This window comes from Tursiops truncatus, chromosome 4 (genome assembly GCF_011762595.2).
Source record: "Tursiops truncatus isolate mTurTru1 chromosome 4, mTurTru1.mat.Y, whole genome shotgun sequence".
In the NCBI taxonomy this organism is placed as follows: Eukaryota; Metazoa; Chordata; class Mammalia; order Artiodactyla; family Delphinidae; genus Tursiops; species Tursiops truncatus.
Window position 1 is genome coordinate 86,374,860 of NC_047037.1, and position 19,634 is coordinate 86,394,493.

At 38.5% G+C, this 19,634-nt stretch overlaps 1 protein-coding gene across 1 annotated transcript in view; it reads right to left on the bottom strand.

The window, feature by feature from the left end:
• Positions 1-2,340: 2,340 nt before the first annotated feature.
• Positions 2,341-19,634, bottom strand: part of NECTIN3 (nectin cell adhesion molecule 3) — a 145,537-nt gene continuing 128,243 nt past the window's right edge. Inside the window, exons 8-9 of the mRNA XM_033855849.2 lie at positions 11,610-11,672; positions 2,341-10,820 (exon numbers count right to left, since the gene is read on the bottom strand). Coding sequence (XP_033711740.1) covers positions 10,641-10,820; positions 11,610-11,672 — 243 coding nt within the window. The 3' untranslated portion in view covers positions 2,341-10,640. The remainder of the gene's footprint in view (positions 10,821-11,609; positions 11,673-19,634) is intronic.

A 19,634-nucleotide genomic window follows, 5' to 3' on the forward strand; every position in this document is an offset into this window, starting at 1 on the left:
ATTTCCTATCCATTCAACACCCAACTAAAATATACTTTCCAGTAAGTTTTCTGGATGGATCGTAACATGTTCCTCTTTGTTGCTCTGACTTCATTCCAGCACTTTTTTGACATTCTGGGGAGTGTGCATGTGTACACACCTAGCTGTCTTGTGGAAATGTGGCCATGATTCCAGAGTAATGAAGGCTGAGAAAGAGTCAAAGGCTATTTGGGAGTCTAATAATATAACAGGAAGGGAGATAGTCTCCCTCCTAATGGTTGTAGGAGTGGAGGAGAAGACCGATGACAGCCAGGTAGATGGTAGCTCTAGTTCCTGATTACTTTATGTCATATGTGCAGTTAGAGACGGTTTACATCAGCAGTGTGCTACAGTCAGCTGGCACCAGCTTGCAGGTGCCAATTGTGTATGTCCCTTCCCAACTTCAAGTTCATTGGTATCATGTCGATAGCTTAACGCTGGCCATGGTCAGAGTATTTACACCATGGAAATCAACGAATGTTGCAAACCAAGTTTTTTTTTTTTTTTTAAATCCAGTAAGCCGATTTATCAGTGCCCTACCACATGTATTCTTTTTAATATCCCACATCTCCCTTTAAATGGCTCACACTTTCCTCTACATTCTTTTTTTTTAAAATAGGATTTACTCTTTTTTTTCCTTAATTAATTAATTAATTTATTTATTTAGGGCTGTGTTGGGTCTTCGTTTCTGTGCGAGGGCTTTCTCTAGTTGTGGCGAGCGGGTGCCACTCTTCATCGCGGTGCGTGGGCCTCTCACTATCGCGGGCTCTCTTGTTGCGGAGCACAGGCTCCAGATGCGCAGGCTCAGTAGTTGTGGCTCACGGGCCTAGTTGCTCTGCGGCATGTGGGATCTTCCCAGACCAGGGCTCGAACCCGTGTCCCCTGCATTAGCAGACTCTCAACCACTGCGCCACCAGGGAAGCCCCTCCTCTACATTCTTGAACATACAGAGGGTATTTATAATACTGCTTTAATGTATTTGTTTACTAATTCTACCCTCTAGGTCAGAGGTTGGCTACCTGTAGGTCAAATCCAGCCTTCAATATGACCCATGAGCTAAGAGTGGCTTCACATTTTTAATGGGTTGTAGAAAACAAACAAACATCATTGGCAGTCAGGGAAATTAAAATAAAAAACACAACGAGATAGCACTTCACACCTACTAGGATAGCTATAATCAAAAAGAACAGACAACAACAAGTGTTGGTGAGGATGTGTAGAAATTGGAAGCCTAGAACCCTCATACACTGTTGGTGGGAATGTAAAATGGTGCAGCATCTTTGCCAAATAGTCTGGCAGTTCCTCAAAACGTTAAGCCAGAGTTTCCATATGATTTAGCAATTCCACTCCTAGGTATATATGGAAGAAAAATAAACACGTATGTTCACACAAAGATTTGTACATGAATAATTCATAATTATTTCCAAAAAGTGGAAACAACCCAAATGTCCCTCAACTGATGAATGGATAAAATGTGGCATATCTATAAGATAGAATATTATTCGGCAATAAAAAGAAATGAATGATAAATGCTACACCATGGTTGAACCTTGAAAACATTATGCTAAGTGAAAGAAGCCTACACATTACAGGATTCCATTTACATATAATGTCCAGAACAGGCAAATTCACAGAGACAGAAAGTAGACTGGTGTTGCCAGGGACTGGCAAGGGGATGGAGGAATGGAGGCAGGAGCAGCTGGGAGTGGGTTTCTTTCTGGGGTGATGAAAATATTCTAAAATTGACCTTGGTGACGATTACACAACTCTCTGAATAACTAAAAAGCACTGAGTTTTACAATTTAAGAGGATGAAAATTATGGTATCTCAATAAAATGTTCGTTTTAAAATGGTTCCTAGATTTTGAGATTTCACAGACCAATAAAGCACCCATCCCTAGAACAAAATACAGGGATCCATCAGAGATGCCAACTCTTTTTAAAATAACAACATTTAAAAAGTTACCATCTAGCATCGATATCATTTCATAAAAGAAGGGACATTTTAACACCTAAGGACTAATCAGGAATGACGAACAATTCTTTAAGTGGAATAAATTTAGTTTCGTTAAAAAAGTATTAAGTTTTCCGCAAGCAATTACAATAATATGTAACTTGTCACATGTTTTAAAAATATTTCTAATACTGTTTGAAGTATAAAAGTACTATTACTATTTTTAAAATCATTTTTTAAAAGGACTCCAGTATAGAAATCTACTATTTCTATAAAAGATGTTCTTTAAATCTTGAATTTTACAGTCATATAATTAGGCTATTAATTTTTAAATGTATTTTAATATTTGATTTATTGATAATGAAAAAGTTTAGTTGATAAAAGCTTTATTCAAAACATGTCAAGAACCACATAGTTCAAAACTTCAAAAATAAAAGACAATTTCTGGTAACTTAAAAATAAAGAGTACCTAAAAAAACAACCACATTAACATCTACTATTTATAATACAATCTCAAAATCAAAGCTAATCTTAGAATTTCTATTTCTTGCCACATTTGAGCTAGAATCCTCCTCCTTATCCCACTACATTGTTATGAAACCCTTTCAGTTTTAACACTTAAAATACAATTTGGGTATTTTCTGTATACTATTGATCTCTTCCCATACGGAAAAATTAAAATAGTTCAAATGATTAGAAACTAATTTTCACTTGAAAAAGAAAAAGAACAGTTTAGTAAAACATTTCTTTTGAAAACAATGGGTGGATTAGTAATCTGAATTGAGCTACACAAGAACACATTTCTACCCGAGGACTCTTCAGATTATTCACTACACATTTATATAGTACAGGACATTTGAAAAATACTTTTCATCATTTTTTTTTCTTTTTTTTTGTCAAGACTCATAACACCCAGCTGCTGTGAAATAGCAGAATTAACCTTAGTTTATACAGGGAGAACCAAGGCACCACGGTGAGATCTTGCCAGTGCCAGAGTGAGACCTCATTTACCTTCTGACTTATGTCCAGAGCCAGATGCCTCTTTCTGGAGGACATTAATTTATTCAATCATGGAAGCAAGAGCATGTGGGATTTGTTGTGGGATAACTAGTTTTGGCTCTGTAAGTAAAAAGTTCAGAGGATGGACAAGGTAGAGAGGACAATTTCATTGTGAAAGGGGGTAATGGGAAGAAAGTTAAAACCAGGGTACAGACTCTATTCAGACAGAGATCACTTTTCAGAAATAAAAACAGCAAAACAAGGATAGGCAAAAATAATAGCTATAGAGTTTCTCATTTCTAAGCCAAGGGGCTTTTATAAAATCACTTTAAAAGTAGGAGCTCTCTTGAAGATGACTCTTAAACATCTTATTTTTCCCCCTCCATAAAACCTCTGTGAGGTGGAGAGTACTAACTTACAGGGATGAAACTGAGAAGTAAGGAAGTTAAGAGGTTAAGACCACATGGAAAATGAATAGGCTGGAGCAGATGTTATGTCTTAAGCTTCGGCTTAGAAATAGAAACAGAAGGTAGAGGATAAACAGGAACTTTTCTGGATAGACAAGTGGAATAATCCAGGGATTCAGTAGCAACACCACCTACTTAACATTTTTTTACAAAGGACGTGGAATTTCAAGTACACAGTGAAACCTAAGATGACAAATGCTCTTCTGGGTATTGAAATGCTCAGTTGAAGGGAATACAGCAATAAGTTCTCATGAAACCATGTGAAAAAAAGAGGCATTAATGAGCCACAGTGTGGGTAAGTGCAAACCAATGCATTTAGGACGAAATACTGCTGCCTGTAGTTAAACTATGACGGACATGGAGCCATCAACATGACTTATGAGAAGAAATTAACTTAGCCTGATCAATGTGTTAGGGTGGATTTAAAAAAAAAAAAGAAAAGCTGGTCATTATTGGCAAGAATAATGAAAACCAAAATAGTGGTGCCCATGCATTTGGGAATCAGTGGAACCCTGGGCTTTATAGACCCATTGTGAGTTATTAAGGCACATTACGAATGTTTGAAGTTCATTCCTAACCTCTGGAGGAGACACATAAAACACCTCTTCATGAGTGTCAGTCATATTTGTAGCAGGATAAGCCACAGTTCTAAGCCAGTGTAGCCAATCTGATGTTCTGGATTCCCAGGGGGGCTTTCCCTCGAGGCCTCCTCTAATCGACTTTACAGGTCAGTCCCGTGTCATGATAATAAATACAACCGGTCTAGGCCATGATACCAAGTGTCCTGCTGGGCTACAGGGAACCTGATCATAAAATCTTTAAATGGTAAGGCTGGGAAAAACCTCAAGAAGGGAACTGTTCAGTCTCCTGTCTCTAGCTGGGGTAAAACACTGAAACATCTCAGGAAGCTGTTTTTTGTTTATTGAAGATTGTTTGGGATGGCAGTTGTAATCTAATAATAACTTCAAGTCCATTAGTCTTTCTCCTTGGGTCCAAAGGACATGCCATGTCAATCACGTGCAAGTGGCAACTGTAAACAACACAGCTCTAGAATGGGAGCACTTAGAGGACATGGCCCTGCCAACCTTTAATTCACGGAGATGCTGCTTTTTTCCATAAATATTCACAACATCTGTTCCCCTCAAACTCAGGCATTTATCCCTATACCTCACAGCTAGAGGTACCAGATACTGCATATAACTAGAACTTTTTGGTGTAGGGAGGTATGTAGGTATGTAATTTGATATATATCATGGCTTTAGCCCCCAAATACTTACTATTCTGGGGAATGGACAAATGGAAGTGATTTATTCCCAACCAATGGAATGGAGAATCCTTTTATTTGTCAGTGGTGGTTTCCCTTCTCCCTGAGATATAGAAGGAACTTCCAAATCATGTTCTCAATTGATAATGTTTGATAAAAAGATGTTTAGTGTCATCTGAATTTTTGACATTCTCTTTCATTCTAGTCTACTCAGCTCCAAACTTCCACAGTCATACAAATGTGAGTAGAGAATAACTAACCTAATAAGTGGAAATACAGTAGAAATAAACCTAATATTTTATATATTTCCACTGTCAAGGTAAATACGGCCTCTCTTCCTACCTCTAACCTTTTTACAGAGATAATGCTAAAGTAAAGATAATAAAATGGGCCTGAAATAGATGTTTGTAGATGTGAGGGTTCTGTTGTATGTGTGAACTCCAAAATTTTTTTCAACTGTGAATTTTAAGTCGGCTTCTCTCCCCTCTGCCTGTCTTTCTCTCTCTGATGCATACACACACACACACACACACACGCACACACGCACACCTCTAACAAGGTCACTACTAAGGAGAAATGCCAGCAGGCAGCAGGTGGCTGACATTAGAGCAGTGACTATACCTTACCCCAGTGTGAAGGTGTGATAACACAAGGAATCCTTAAGAAATTCTGTTATGTTGAATGTAATTTGAATTATTTTGGCACATGTTAATTGGTCTTAATATACACCCTAGGAGTGTTTAGTTAACATTTAAAGTTTCCTAGTTGGGAATACACCCTCCAAAAGTTGTTAGTTAGCACTTGAAAAACTCAAGTCACTTCAGAGGCTACTACCATAAGAACTCAGCGCCAGAGACTTTGTTAATAAGTGATTTTTTTCAGTGGTCAAGTTAGTGGTGTTAAATGTATATGGATTGGCCCAAATACCATAGGGCACTCCATCCCTTTCACGAACAGGGCATAAAGTTCTAGCAAGCCCACTAGCCCTAAGATTCCTAGATTACTAACCTGTTCTATGTCTAGAAATTGAACAGAAATCAGGCTGCCTGACACCGAATCTGCTGTAATATTATTGGATTCATTTCTAATAACCCTTTTATATAAGATATCATTGGGTTCTCTAAAAGAATGGAGTGGGGACGTTTTCAAGCTTACATGACAGGTTGACTATTACAGGATGTCTGTTCTGGTGCCTGAGTGTTTATAAAGATGAATGATGCAGACACTGGCTTAAAATCTGATTTCAGTGTAATATACCACCTGGTAAGGTTAGCGGGGAGGAGACATATAGCCCTCACCCAACTCCTACCTACTGAAGGCCACTAAACCACCTAATAATTGCAAGTGACCAAATTGGCAAAGTCCAATTTACAACAATTTTCTTTAATGGAGGGAACACAAGTACCTTTCAGGGGCCATAAGATTCATCCAGGCATAGTCCACAGTTAAGTAGGCTTACAAAGAGCAGTTTCTAGTTTAACAGAAGAACCAGAAGTCCCTGGTCCTCCTAGGTAGTCTGTAAATGGCCCAAGGATGAAGGGTGTTGCCAGTTCAGCACAGGAACAAGAGAAGCATAGAGCTGAACCACAGACATTTCTACTTTCACACCCTTCCTCCTATTCTTCTGGCTTTCTACCAGAGCCAGCTCTCTTTCCAGATGTCCACTGTAACAGTGCCACCATCCCCTGGGAGTTCAATAAAGGTGAAACAAACTCAAAGGGGCAGTAAGTATATCAAATTACTGAGCTGAGGAAGAGATGTTAGAAGTTTGTGCCCTCTGAGACCGAACCAACTGGGATGGAGCGGCTTTAATTATTCGGTTGGTTACTTTTGCAGAGGTGGTTAATCTAATGGGTATGAGACTCTTCACGAGCATTTCGAGAAGTTCGAAAAGTAAGTAAAAACGAGCACATGCAATTGCTTTCTTCTCAGTAAACTTTTTTTTATGGTTTTCTTCCATGTACCCTCTTACACCTCTGTTTTCCAAAAAAATCAAGAAAGCCTCTTCCCTAACAGCACTCCCCAAAAGCAGACTAAAAGAAGTAACAGCTGACTGATGATTAGTGTGGTCTGTGGGTGTGCAGCGTAGGAGTGGGAGCCTTTCTGTTCCCACAGGGTCTCCTGGAAGGGGACAAAACAGGAGTTTGGTTCTAGTCAGTGAGATGATTCTTGTAAGGTGCTTGCCCTGGAATCCAGTCCATACGACACACTCAATAATGGTAGCTATTATTAGCAGTAATTTGTTAAACAAGAGCAACCACAGGTCAACAGAGCTTAAAAGGCTAAAATCCAGATATCAAGCTTTCCATATGACAAGTGCTTATTATAGAAAAGGGATGTCTTCCACTTGCACTTGGCTATACTCAAATTAGCTCGAAGTGAAATTTTCATCTGCCACTTGGTTCTCCCTGGGGAGATGCTATGGTACTCAAAATGCTGGCAAGGGTGATGGGAGTTCAGGTTCAATATGCAACAGTAATAGAGTCATGGGTATTTTCATTTGAAGAGAACTTACAATTTCCCATCCATTATTATCTTCTTTAACTCTCCCCACATTTCTGAGAGGCTGACAGGGAAAGAATTACAATCTCTGCTTTACAGATAGGGGCAACTGATGTCCTAGACAGATTAAGTGGGAGTAGAACCTATTCTTCTGATTCTTGGTATAATGGTCTATCCTCTATGCCCCAGGGAAAAAGAGGCTTGAAGAAAGGCTCTATTGGATATAAAGAACAGCACTGAGAGACCAGCACGCTGCAGGGGAAAAGTGCACAACGAAAAACAAAATAGTAAATTTTACACTACTGTGAAAGAGGAATTAGGAAATCATTCTCAAAAGATGGATGAAAAAATATATTATCCCTATGAGTAAACAAGGCCATAAAAAATTAATGAGGGGACCAGTTCATTTAGTTTACAGCACATTTCTTTAGTATCTACTAAGTGCATGTTACAGGGAGGCCTAGCACAGGTAAGAATTTTATATTACATGTCCTAAAGAGCATGGACTTCTTCAATTTTAGAACATATAAGGCGGCCAGGGATAGGGGAGTCCTCATAGAAAATAAATCACTGCCATTTAAGAATTAACCTAAATTCTTATCCCATTATGTCAGAGCAATCCTAACTGGTACAGATGCTTTATTTTAGTGCGGTGTGCAGAGAACCTGGTGATCTCCTACTGCAGCGATGATGCACGCTCCTGGAGCTTGGGCCGCCTACAAAATAGGCATTCAAGGCTGTGTGTTTAAGATGGAGCATGCACACTCCCCCTTGAAACGCAAAACTGCAACCGTAAGTGGAAACACACTCTGGGGATTTATTTCTGTTTCAGTGTGTTTTAATAAACCAGTTATGGGAAGAGTATCTAGTATCAGCTGTGGCTTATATCCTTAAGCCTCACTCACTGACCTTTAGGAGTCTAACTTCCAAATTTAAATGGCCATCGTCAAGTGGTCTAGCCTCCAAATTTAGAGATCAACAGGCTAATTTTGGATGGCATTTTTTCCTTGAGGAGGCTGGCTGATCAAACCCCTTTAAAGCTCCTTTAAAATACTGAGCTCTATTCCACTCAGTATTTAGAGAGAACAGATGGGAGGCACCAGGATAAGCAATTATATAGCCTCTGTGACCCATGTAAGGGAACAACAGCTATAAAATCTACCAGTCTGTTAAAGAAATATCATAGCTGACAGAGAGGCAAAGAGGGTATTGAACTAGCTGGCTGTTGAGAGAAGTGTCTACATCCTGAGATTTCTTTTCTAAACTACACTGAGTATGTTAAAAATTGCAATAGTGGCTTCTTGATGGTAGGGAGGGTAGAAGACAGGTCAAAGGGCTCTGAAACTCAGTGCTTCTGACGCTCTTTCCCTAGTGCAAATGAAGACATCTCAACTCCCCTCTAGGTCCAGGGTCTACTTTTGTGACACTAATTCAACAAACTGCTTCCCAGCAGCACCTAGAAACCATCCCCAATGTGTAAGACATTTTTAAAACTCACTAAAGGAGGCAACGCACCACAGTATCCTCCTCTGTAGCATCTAGTATGTGTAAAACACTTCCTTATCAAGGAGAGCTCTGACTAGAGTCATGTTTCTGTTGGAAAACAACTGCAAGGATCCCAACACCTTCAGTTACATTAACTCACTGATGGGATTCCAAGTAATAAAGTCAGATATCTTCTTTCTGTGTCAGCTTGCTAGCAAGGGCAGTACTCGAACTCTGAGGTAACATGGTGAAACAGCAATGATGGTCCTTGGAATTTACCTTTTGATTCCACGTAACCATCATCTTTTACAGAATTGCTGGTCACCCAGGTAATGGAGGGGGGTGGTGTATTACTACTGTAGAACAACCTGGATAATTTGTCTGACAAAGCATGGCAACTGAAGAAAGGAAACAAACACACAAGCAAGAACTGCAGCCAGCAAAACGTGAATCATAATGTATCTTTGGTATCCCATTAGAAATCTATGTTAATATTCTCCTATTCCCTTGAAGCTTAGGTTGGAAACGTGTACTATTTTATTTTAGTGCTTATGTCACTTTTTCCTAATACATGACAAGTCTGCAGTGTTTTTTGTATCTGTGACAGACCCATAATCTTCCAGAACACATAGTAAAGCAATGCTTTTCTTAAGATATGAGGGCAGATGATTGACACTTGCACATGTACCTGTGTTTCTTCCTCTGCTCACCCCACTATAATTGCTATCTTCAAGCTCATCGAGGAGAAGTTGGCAAAGGGAAGTGAGAAAACTCCAGACTGGTAAGTCAGTCACTGTATTATTTGCATTTTAGTATCTCTTTACTCTTATTATTGACCAGTTAAAGTAGGGGAAGAGGGAGCAAGGACCACATGTGGGTTTAGCACATATGCCATATTAAAGGCACTTTTTGTTTTTTTAGGTTTTCAAATTCTCTAGCTGGGTTTTAAGAGTAGGGGTTATTTCATGGTGATTTTCCAGCAGGCTTTTTTCTGAGGTAGATAAAACACAGACAATAAAAAGTCTGAAGAATGCAAAGGGTAGCCAAAGCCTGTGTGGACAGGATTAGCTTGAAAGAAATTTCAGTAGTGAAAGCTGAGTCTGTCATATACAATACCACAGAAAAGAGGGCTCAAGGCTCAAGGTTGTCCACCATTTAGACAGGGCTTCTAGAAATTAATAGGTGGGAAATAGGCTAATCTGGACTATAAAGAACAGAACTGTGGGAACAATGACCGAGTAAGAGAAGAACCCTGGTTAGCACACAGCTCATCAAGATCAGGCCGATAATAGCAAGAAATACGCATCCCTCAGGACCTTGGTGATCAGGAAGGAATGCATATTACAATATCACAAGAGTCTAAACGAAACCAACAGACTTGAAGGTCCGAACTGCCTTGTGTTATTGTTTCTGGGATAAACAACAAATTTTGTCTCTTTTCTCAGGCCTCCTGTTTGTAAGGAGGTATTGTAATTGTATTAAGCATGTCAGGAAAAGCCAAATCCCAACTAAATAATTAGTGAGATGGATTTTGAGCTCCTTTTCCTGCCCATTTGAGTTACAGATGAACAGGCTGGTCTGCCTGAGACCCAGTGAGGTTAATACTCCCAGCTGGGGCCTTTCGTTCTGGAGAATCACTGCTGTCATCCCAGGCAGATGCTTTACTTTTAAATGCACATGCCGTTGTAGGCCAAATGTTAGTAGTTAAACACCATCATCACAGAAACACACAAAGCTAGAGCCAAGTTCAAAAACACAGCTGGTGATTAAGAAACTCTTAATGAAAGGAAGAAATGTGCTATTGGCTCCAAGTCATTCATCACTACTTCTGATATACTTAGACTGGGATTGTTTTATATGAGACAGAATAAAAGCATACCTATTGGCCTCAGTTTCTCTCCCTCAATCTAAGAATAAACATTTGTTAGAACACCATTGGAGACAGAGGACAATCACACGTAATGCTCCCGTGGGTTGATGTAGACTCTCTCCAGGTCACGGCTTGGATGATATTTGCCAGGACTCCCGTCTTGGTAGCCCATCTGATTGTAGAGGGGGTACATCTGCTGAATCCCATCTTCCCCCACTGGATTCTCATCTTCGTAGTCAAATCTTCTGCTATTCAGTCCATTCTAAAAATTCAAACATTGCTTACATTATCAGAGCAGCTGTTTGTATTTTTTCTAGCTCTTGGGCAAAACCAGGCAAGAACAGAATTCATTACACACAAGCTATTGAATGGCAAGGTAAAGTTCAACAACTTATCATTTTCCAGTCACTTGTTGCTTACGATACCTGTACAAGAGTGGTGGCATCTCCTAAATAGAAAATTGTGACTAATGAGGACTGTGGTCAGTTTCAGGTTTCAAAATTTGGAACTGGTATCAATTAAGGTAAACTGGAGAAAAACAAGGTTGTGAACTGCAGGAGTCTCTCAGCAAGGTTCAAGCTTGGAATCCATGCATGAGATAATAAAGAGAACTAAAACAACCAAAACAAAACCAAAAGAAGCTTCAGGATTCAGCACTGGGGAATTAGGGAAGAGACACAGTGAAATGAACTGGTATTTGACTGTATGCCCAACGTGGCTGAGGATTAAGAAATGCTGTCAAAAAATAGCCTCTTGTCTTGACCTTTCTTCCTCGCTTGACTCTGGGTCACAGCTGACACCATAAAATGAACCTCCCTGATGCTCTATGGTGTGTCTGGTACTGAGCCTCTGTCAGGTTACTGGTTTCGTAAAACTTGATTACTTCTAAGAGGAATAAGCAAGCTCAAGGACTTTACAAAATCACACCACAGACGGTCAGAGAGCAGAGGTGAATAAAACAAAATTTCATGGAAATAAAACAGTATTTTAATAAACATGGTGGTCCCCGGCTCCGCCTGGGCTGACCCTACTAGAGGACCATGTTACTTACAGAGCGCTGGAGACTGCCAGCCTCTCTTCCTTTGAACTGAGTCTGCAGAGGCAAGTGTTCAGTCTGGAGGGAGAAGACAGAAAAAGACATGCACTTTAAAGCACCAAGCACATGATAAGACATAGCAACCAAGACCACTAAGACTCCTGTTTTTAAAAGAGCCAATCATGTGTTGTTAAATGTCTGCCAACTAAGCAAAATGTTCCACATGAGGATGGGAAAAGCAACTACATTTCCTGAGAGTTGTCTCTCTCTCCTGGCTCCAAACTTCTTGTAGAAGGAAGAAAATACACAGAACATCTGCTACAGAAGCTCTCATGCAAACTTGTTTACATCTTACCTGAGGTAACATTCAGCACAGGTCTCTTGCCTTTTCTCAGTGGAAGAGTCTGATATTTTGAATTGACTAAAAAGGGTTTGGAGTGGCAATGAAAGGTTTTATAGACGTATACATGGTCTGCTTTTGTTTCCTGTTGCTACTCCCTGTCTTCCAACCCCATACAGATCATAAAGGGGTGCATCGTTTTCAAATCTCAGCCTAAGAGAACCTTTCTCGGCTTCCCTTTCGCTTATAAACACATACTTACCCTTCAGCCCCAAGTTCAAATATCATCCCTTTTTAGGAAGTGAGGCACAAAACCCTCAGACAGAGAGAGCCACTCTCCTTTCCGTGCTTTCACAGCATGTGTTATCACAATTATTTATTTGCTTTCTCCTTCACTGGATTGAGGGTGCTGGTTGGAGTATTTATAGACATTACCTCATTTAACTTTTATATTAATTCTGTAAAACCAATGTCTTTATTTTACAGATGACTAAAACTGGGGCTCAGAGTGGTTAAGTAAGGTGTCTCCAGTCACACAGCTGGTAAGTGGTAGATGCTTTGTCTGATTCCTAAACCTATACTTTTATACCCATGCTTCTGGCTCAGTGCCTGGAAAACAGATGTTCAATAAATATAACAAAAGAATGCCTGAAAGTCCCAGCATGTAGGCATATCTATCAACACGCTCTTCATTTCACTGTCTTTGCTCATGCTGTCCTTTTTGTCTGGAAGGTCTGCCACTTAACCTCTGGCATTTGAAATACTACCCATCTTGGTCTGACTAAAGTCATTTTCTTTTTTTTCCTAAAAGGCTTTTCCACACTACCCACCAAAGTTTATTTACTCCTACTTTTCCTATTGTTCTTGTTTATACCTCCATTATAGGTATAAACAAGCAGACATCATGCTCTGTCAGTTTTATGGTTCCTAATGTCTGTATCTTTCAACCTAGTAAACAGTGAACCTCTTTTGGTCATCCTCCTCCATCCCCACACCCTAGCCTGTGGTTCTGCAACAGCAAGAATTCAACATTTAACCAATAACTTCACTGAAATATGAACTATCAACTCTTGATATTCTATATCATATGCCATGTTATCCAAGTTGTAAGTTATCTGTGACAAATTCATTCCCCCTGTCACATTCTGCATGATTCTAGGGTGCTTCCCACATGACTATTGATACTGACAGTACACACTGGTAAAAGTCCAAGGCAGGGCCTGCTTCATGGACCTTGTATCGCCATCTTGACATGCTTAATTTTTAAACAAGGGGCCCTGCATTTTTGCTTTGCACTGAGCCTCACAAATTACATACATGGTACTGGTCCAAGGAAAACAGACTCAGAAAAAAAATAACCTAAAATTAAAATTAGCATTTTCTTTTGTTTCTTGGCTATTTTAGATGAGCCATGGCTTTATGAGCAATAACAACATTGCTAACCTTTTCTCATGGCCTGAGATATAAAATCAGCCTGAAGCGGTACACTTGAAAATACTGGACAAGAAAAGAGAATTCCTAGGACTGAGCAGAAAGAAATGGTGTCTGGACACCATGAACAGTCTTCACTCGCACTGAATGGACAATTAGCAAATGTTAAGTTCTTCTTCTCTACCCAATATTGTAACCCTTCATCAATAATCATTATACCTCACATGAGCCCATGAATTTTGTAGTACAATAGTTAATCAAATTCTTTATACAGACAGAAGCCCCACACATCCTAGGGATGGCCCTGCATTAGGGACCAGGGCTATGCAACAGCATGCTGTGCTTGCCTCTGCATTACGTGGCCATTTAGCTTCTAACAAGATACCTAAGGAACTAAATTCAATCTAAATTCCGGGTACCTGTGCTCTCTTTCCGCTAGTCCATAAACTACCCTAAACGTTGCATATTCTGACTTTTTAATAAAGTTAATCACCACAGTATACAGAAAAGGGTCTTGCATGATACCTTTCATATGGTTGGTGCTTGGTATATATAAACTGAATTACCTATAATACTTTAACTGATGGATACATGATATATATTATTCTATTATTCTTGTGGTTTTTTTCCCAGAAAGCCTTGGGATACTCTGAATCTCTAATACGTATTTTGATTTCCCTACTTACATGTACTGTAACAATTTCTATTGAGCTACAAACCCATATTCACTTTCCTGATTTGCTAAAGTCATGTAGACTTTCATTCCTGTCTTCCAAGGTGCTAACGACACTAGTTTTTCAAGTTTTATTATATATTATCTTAATAAATATTTTTACTTTCTCTGACTCAACAAATAAACCAAAACCTCTACATTTTACTAGGTGTTATATTTTAATCTGTTTCCATATAGATAATATTTTAAAACCCCATAAACAGAGCTTTTAGAGTTACTAAGGTTTATTTTTGGGGACGACAGAACCAAGATTTCAAGTTGCTTTTGTCAACAAGTCCACAATCACCCTGATACTCTGCTTGCTCTGGCAGTAGAAGAACTTCAAACTAGAGTTCCATTTGGAACCATTATCCCCACTACCAAGTTGGAGTCCTTTTGGTCTTCTCTCTTGTTTCATAATTTCACCCTCAAAATGCTCTGTACTTCCTTCCATGTCTCCCTTTTGCTCAGACTCTTTCATTGTGATCTGTAAACCGTAAACATTGTTCTTGTTAAACACATTCTCCTACCTTCCCAAACTTTTCTCTAAAATGTTTCCTCCAATTCCTAGCCCCAACTGACATCTGCCTCTTCAAGAATTTTCTTAAGCCTGGAGGAAACAGGATTTCTTCTAACTAGTGCAAATCACTCCCACATCTACAAGAACTTCCATATCATTCTCTTATTTTTCAACTCTCTTTTTTTTTTTTTTGCCATGGATTCCTACCTCCTGGCATGCAAACATATTCAAGAATCTGCCATCTTAAAAGATAAATGAAAATATCTATTAAAACTTTGTCTTAAATTCTAAAAGGTCATTATTAACTTACCTCTTAAAACCTCCACTTAACAAGATACCTAAAACTCATAACCTGCTGAAGGACCATCCATCTTCGCTCAGTTCCTAAGGTTGTAATAAGGGAAGGTAAACTAAGCACCCCACAACCTCATACCTAGTATGTAACTGGTCTCTCCTCCATTGCTACCTTCCCAATTCAAGCATCTGCATCACATCCTTGGGTAACTTTACACTGCCACTTATAGCACACCAGACATAGCCAAATATTTTAATGTTCATTATTTTTATAAAACCAGAGAATCTCAGAGTAGAGATTATATGAAGAATGTATGAATAATGAATTTATTAGTAAACTACTATGATTCTACCTGTAATGTCTTGAAAGACACAAAGTTCTTTCTACAGGGAAACTCTAGGCCCTGATGGAATCACTAGTAAATTCTACCAAACATTTAAAGGATTAATACTACTCTTAAATTCTTTCTGCAAATGGGAGAAAAGAGAACACTTTGTAACTACTTTTATGAGATTAGCATCACCCTGATACCAAAACCAGACAAAGATATTACAAAAAAAGAAAACTAAAGTTTTTATTCCTTGTATCCCAAAACCTTAAACCAAAACAGCCTTCGACAGTTGAATGTCTAAACAAATTATGGTGTATTCATAAAATGGAATACTACTCAGCAATGAAAGGAAATTAATTCAAGCAACAACATGGATCTCAAAAATATAATGCTAAAGAAATTGGACACAAAAAAGCATGCTGTGATTCCCTCTATGTGAAATTCTTTTTAAAAAGCATAACTAGTATGTTGTGATAGAAGTCACATTAGTGGTTGCCTGAGGTGTCAAGGAGGGGTGGTCGTGGTAGAGGGTGTGTATGAGAAGTTTTTCAGGTGATAGAAATGTCCTTGATTGAGGTAGCGGTTGCATGAATGTATACAATTGTCAAAGCTTATCAAACTGTACACTTAAAATGGGTCATAGTGTTATGTCAATTATATCTCAATAAAGTTGAGTTTTTTTTTTTTAAAACTATACCTTTCCATTTTATCACAGTCATTCCGTTTTGGAGGAGCATGTGCGTGGAGGTGAATTCAAATGGGAATTCACCAACATAGTCTGGAATCTGGCGTGATGCAAGGACACAGTAAATTCTCAATAAATACTTTATAACAGATTGTCCTTGATGCAGGAGTTTCTCGACTCCAATATTCAGTTGCTTACTTGTGTTCTAATGACTGAGTTCCTAATCCATAGATATATGATTTCACCACACTAAAGGAATTAACACATGAATAAATGGTTATCATACATCATTCACTAAGTATGGATTCCTCAAGGCATAAAGGATATTACATTCCTATCCATTAAGTACCTCTCTAAGCCATGACTAAAACTGTGAACCAAAAGTCAATTTTCCCTTTCACTTTTATTAATAGTTGTGAGGGCAGCCAGCCATGTTGTATGAGCAACAACTATAGAGACTGTGTTCTAATCAAGCAAAATTTACAACAACATTAATTAGGCACTTGTTTAATGAGATATATAATTGTTACTGTTCTCCACGATAATTACCGAAGCTACTCGCATGAATGTCTCTTATTATTACAGGAGACCCTTGGCATTCACAGATTTAACATTGCTGGTTTTAACCATTCATGAGTGAATTTTACAAGGTTATGACAGGTTGTAATTTGTAACTTTGTTGAGACACAAATTTGAATGAAGACTGAGGAGATTTCTGACATGGAATAGTCATTTAGCTCGTTAATGAGCATAGCAACTGTTCAGCTGTGTCTCTGTTATTCTCAACTCATATATGAATTCTATAAAAGATAGGGGTATTTAAGAAGGTAGGGTTTCTCAAAAGCCTGTGAAGTTTCCTCTGTGAATGTCAAAGGGGTGCTGTTATTAATCAACCTTTTCCTTTCAAATTGAGAATTTTTTTTTTTTACTGATTTTTAGTCAATTCTTAGGTTTCTAATATCTAGAATCAATCATGATCAATGCAGATTGCCACTACACATTATACAGATTCGATGTATAAAGTGTACCTGGATGTTATTCTCCAAGACTTGAGATTTTATTTGCTTATAACTCCTCTTTCCCAATTTCTGAGAGAGTAAGGTTCATTTCTGTGTTCCATCCATGCACTCCATCCTATAAATCCTTTCCTGTTAACACTCTAAGAAGGAGACTGGGAGGTTTTCCCCAAACCTCACATGGTGCTATCACAGAGTAGATGTTCAGTGACTCCCACTCTCAGTCAGCGGTCACCACAAAAGTCTTGGGTGCTAGAGTATGTTGTGAAAGCTGTGTCAGTTGGACTAGAAACCCTGGGGTCTAAATTCCTAACTGCAAAGAATAGGGCAGAGTTAGGTCTGAACATGTTCAAGAGAAGGGTGTGAACACCATGAAAATAGGTTCTAGAGCCTCAATACTCAGAAATCTTATAAAGACTGGAGGAGAGGATCTAAGGTTAAAGGAAGAGAAAAGGGGAACAAAGAAGTTGGCTCAATAATGTCCATCAACATGGTTGAAATAGACATCATTAGGCTCTGCGTAGACAAAAGAACAACTGTAACTTGTAAGGACTGACAAAAGATTCTTCCCCTACTCCTTGCCCCTTAAGGTAGGTGCTGTACAATATGCTTTAAATGTTCTCATATTCTTATATCACGTCCTAAAGGTAATTTTATTATTGTTCCTTTAATAAAGATGAGGAAGCTGAGGCTCAAGAGAGTTGAAGCAATGTTCCCAGTTCATAGAGCTAAGATTCACATTTATATTTATGTAATTCCAAAGTCTGTGTCTTAAACCATCACACAAAGCTACCTATCTTCCTACCTTGAGTATATCCACTATCTTCCTAATGTGACTGCAGAAGGGGACTCAAAAGCAAGAACACAATGGGCACTTGAAAGGGGAGAGGGCATAAAACTGAGGGGAGAGACTGCGATGCTCAGTACTCGACAATTTTGCAAGCTGCTCCGAGTTTTCTTCATTGAACTGGTCAAACAGAAGCTATGGCCTAAGTTACTTCCCCTCCTGCTTGGGCTCTAGCCTCAATTAAAGAAAAACAAAGGCAGGGCTTTTCCTGAGCAGTTTAGGACTCTCAGAGTTTTACCTCTGCCTCAGCCCAGGGCTGAACACATAATGGTATTTGCTGTAGGATAATACTTTATAAAATTAATTTAGAGGGCATTTCCTCTCCTGTTTTATTGTTTGTCTATACCTTTCAGTGATATATTGATAGTTGGTACCTTGAGAGCAATGTCCAGTCCCCTAATTTATAATGTTAAAGATTGCAATGACGCAATTACAAGCAGAAATGACTACAGAATGTCCTCATGGCAAACTCTTCAAATGTATGCTTAATCATGAGGCTTATTATAAGACAGAAGAATATTAGATATCTTATCCTACAAGGCAGCATTGGGTTTTTCTTAAGTCACCACAGAATTATAACTGCCTAGTTGTTGTTGAAACCGTTTTCTTATCCAAAAGGAAGACAGTGTTCCTTCTTATCACTGGTAAATAAATTTCATTACTTCTACTGAGTATACATTCTAGATTTTAATTTTTCAATGTAAAATTTGGTATGACACATTTTAATGAAATTTCTTATCTTGGCTACGGTCTCACTAATGCTTACCTTAAAATACACAAGAAAATGATACTTCACCTAAATTGTAATATGTATGCAAAGCAAAGTACCTAATTAAGGCAGACAGATGATAAAGATGATGGAAAATTACCTGCAGGCGAATGAGACACCCACATACAATACTAAGATGTCCCCCCAATCATAAATCCTACCCATTTAAAGGACACAAATCAAATGATTATGCATTCATATGTGCTACTTTCCACAACTAATAAATACCTGCACATGTTAACATCAGAATGCTGTGCTGTCCTTGTCACAGTGGGCACCTTTGCTCTTCAACCCCTTGCCTTAACACTGCACCGAATTACCCACGCATATCACTTTATCTCCAAATTTGCCCACAAGGTAAACCTTCAATCCAGAGCCATTAATGTATTTTCATCCATGCACACAGATGCCCTCAAAGAAGGTGTTAATTACCTCTTCTATATCAGGCACAGTATTGTACTCCAAGCCACTATGTGCAGAAATACTATCTTCATAAACCAAATTCTAATTCCTCTCTAGAAACTATTAATATGAGCCTTCCCAAATCTCATATTTGATCCAACGTTCCTGAACTCATGGCACTGGGAAAAGATACTCTCATAAGAACTTCTTTGTCCTTAATAAGTTACGCTATTCTTAGCAAAAAGATAAAAAAGTAAAAAGAGCCTCCTAAAATCTTTAACACTAAACATATTTTAGATTGTGAAACAAGATGCAGTATAATAAATGTAGAGCACCACTACTCATATTCCTTCCTACTGAAAGGTGAGATAATACAGGAATCATTTCCCTTACCAATAATCTACTGCTTCTATTGAGAGTGTAATTAAAAGGTAGAAAATAAAATATGAATAGGTCTTTATCTGTTTGCTTAATGATTACTAACCCATGAACAATCTAAAGGATCCTTGAATATATTTAGTTAATAATTACATGTATTTTTTCCCTTGGGGTCTTACATTTAATTGAAAGGCATTTTTCATCATTTTCCTGAAAAGAAAAAAGAAAATCTAGGTAACAAACACTATTTCTTCTTCTAAAGGAAGATGATAACCCAATAACAGTAGAGAAGGCGAGACAGAAGAGAAATCATC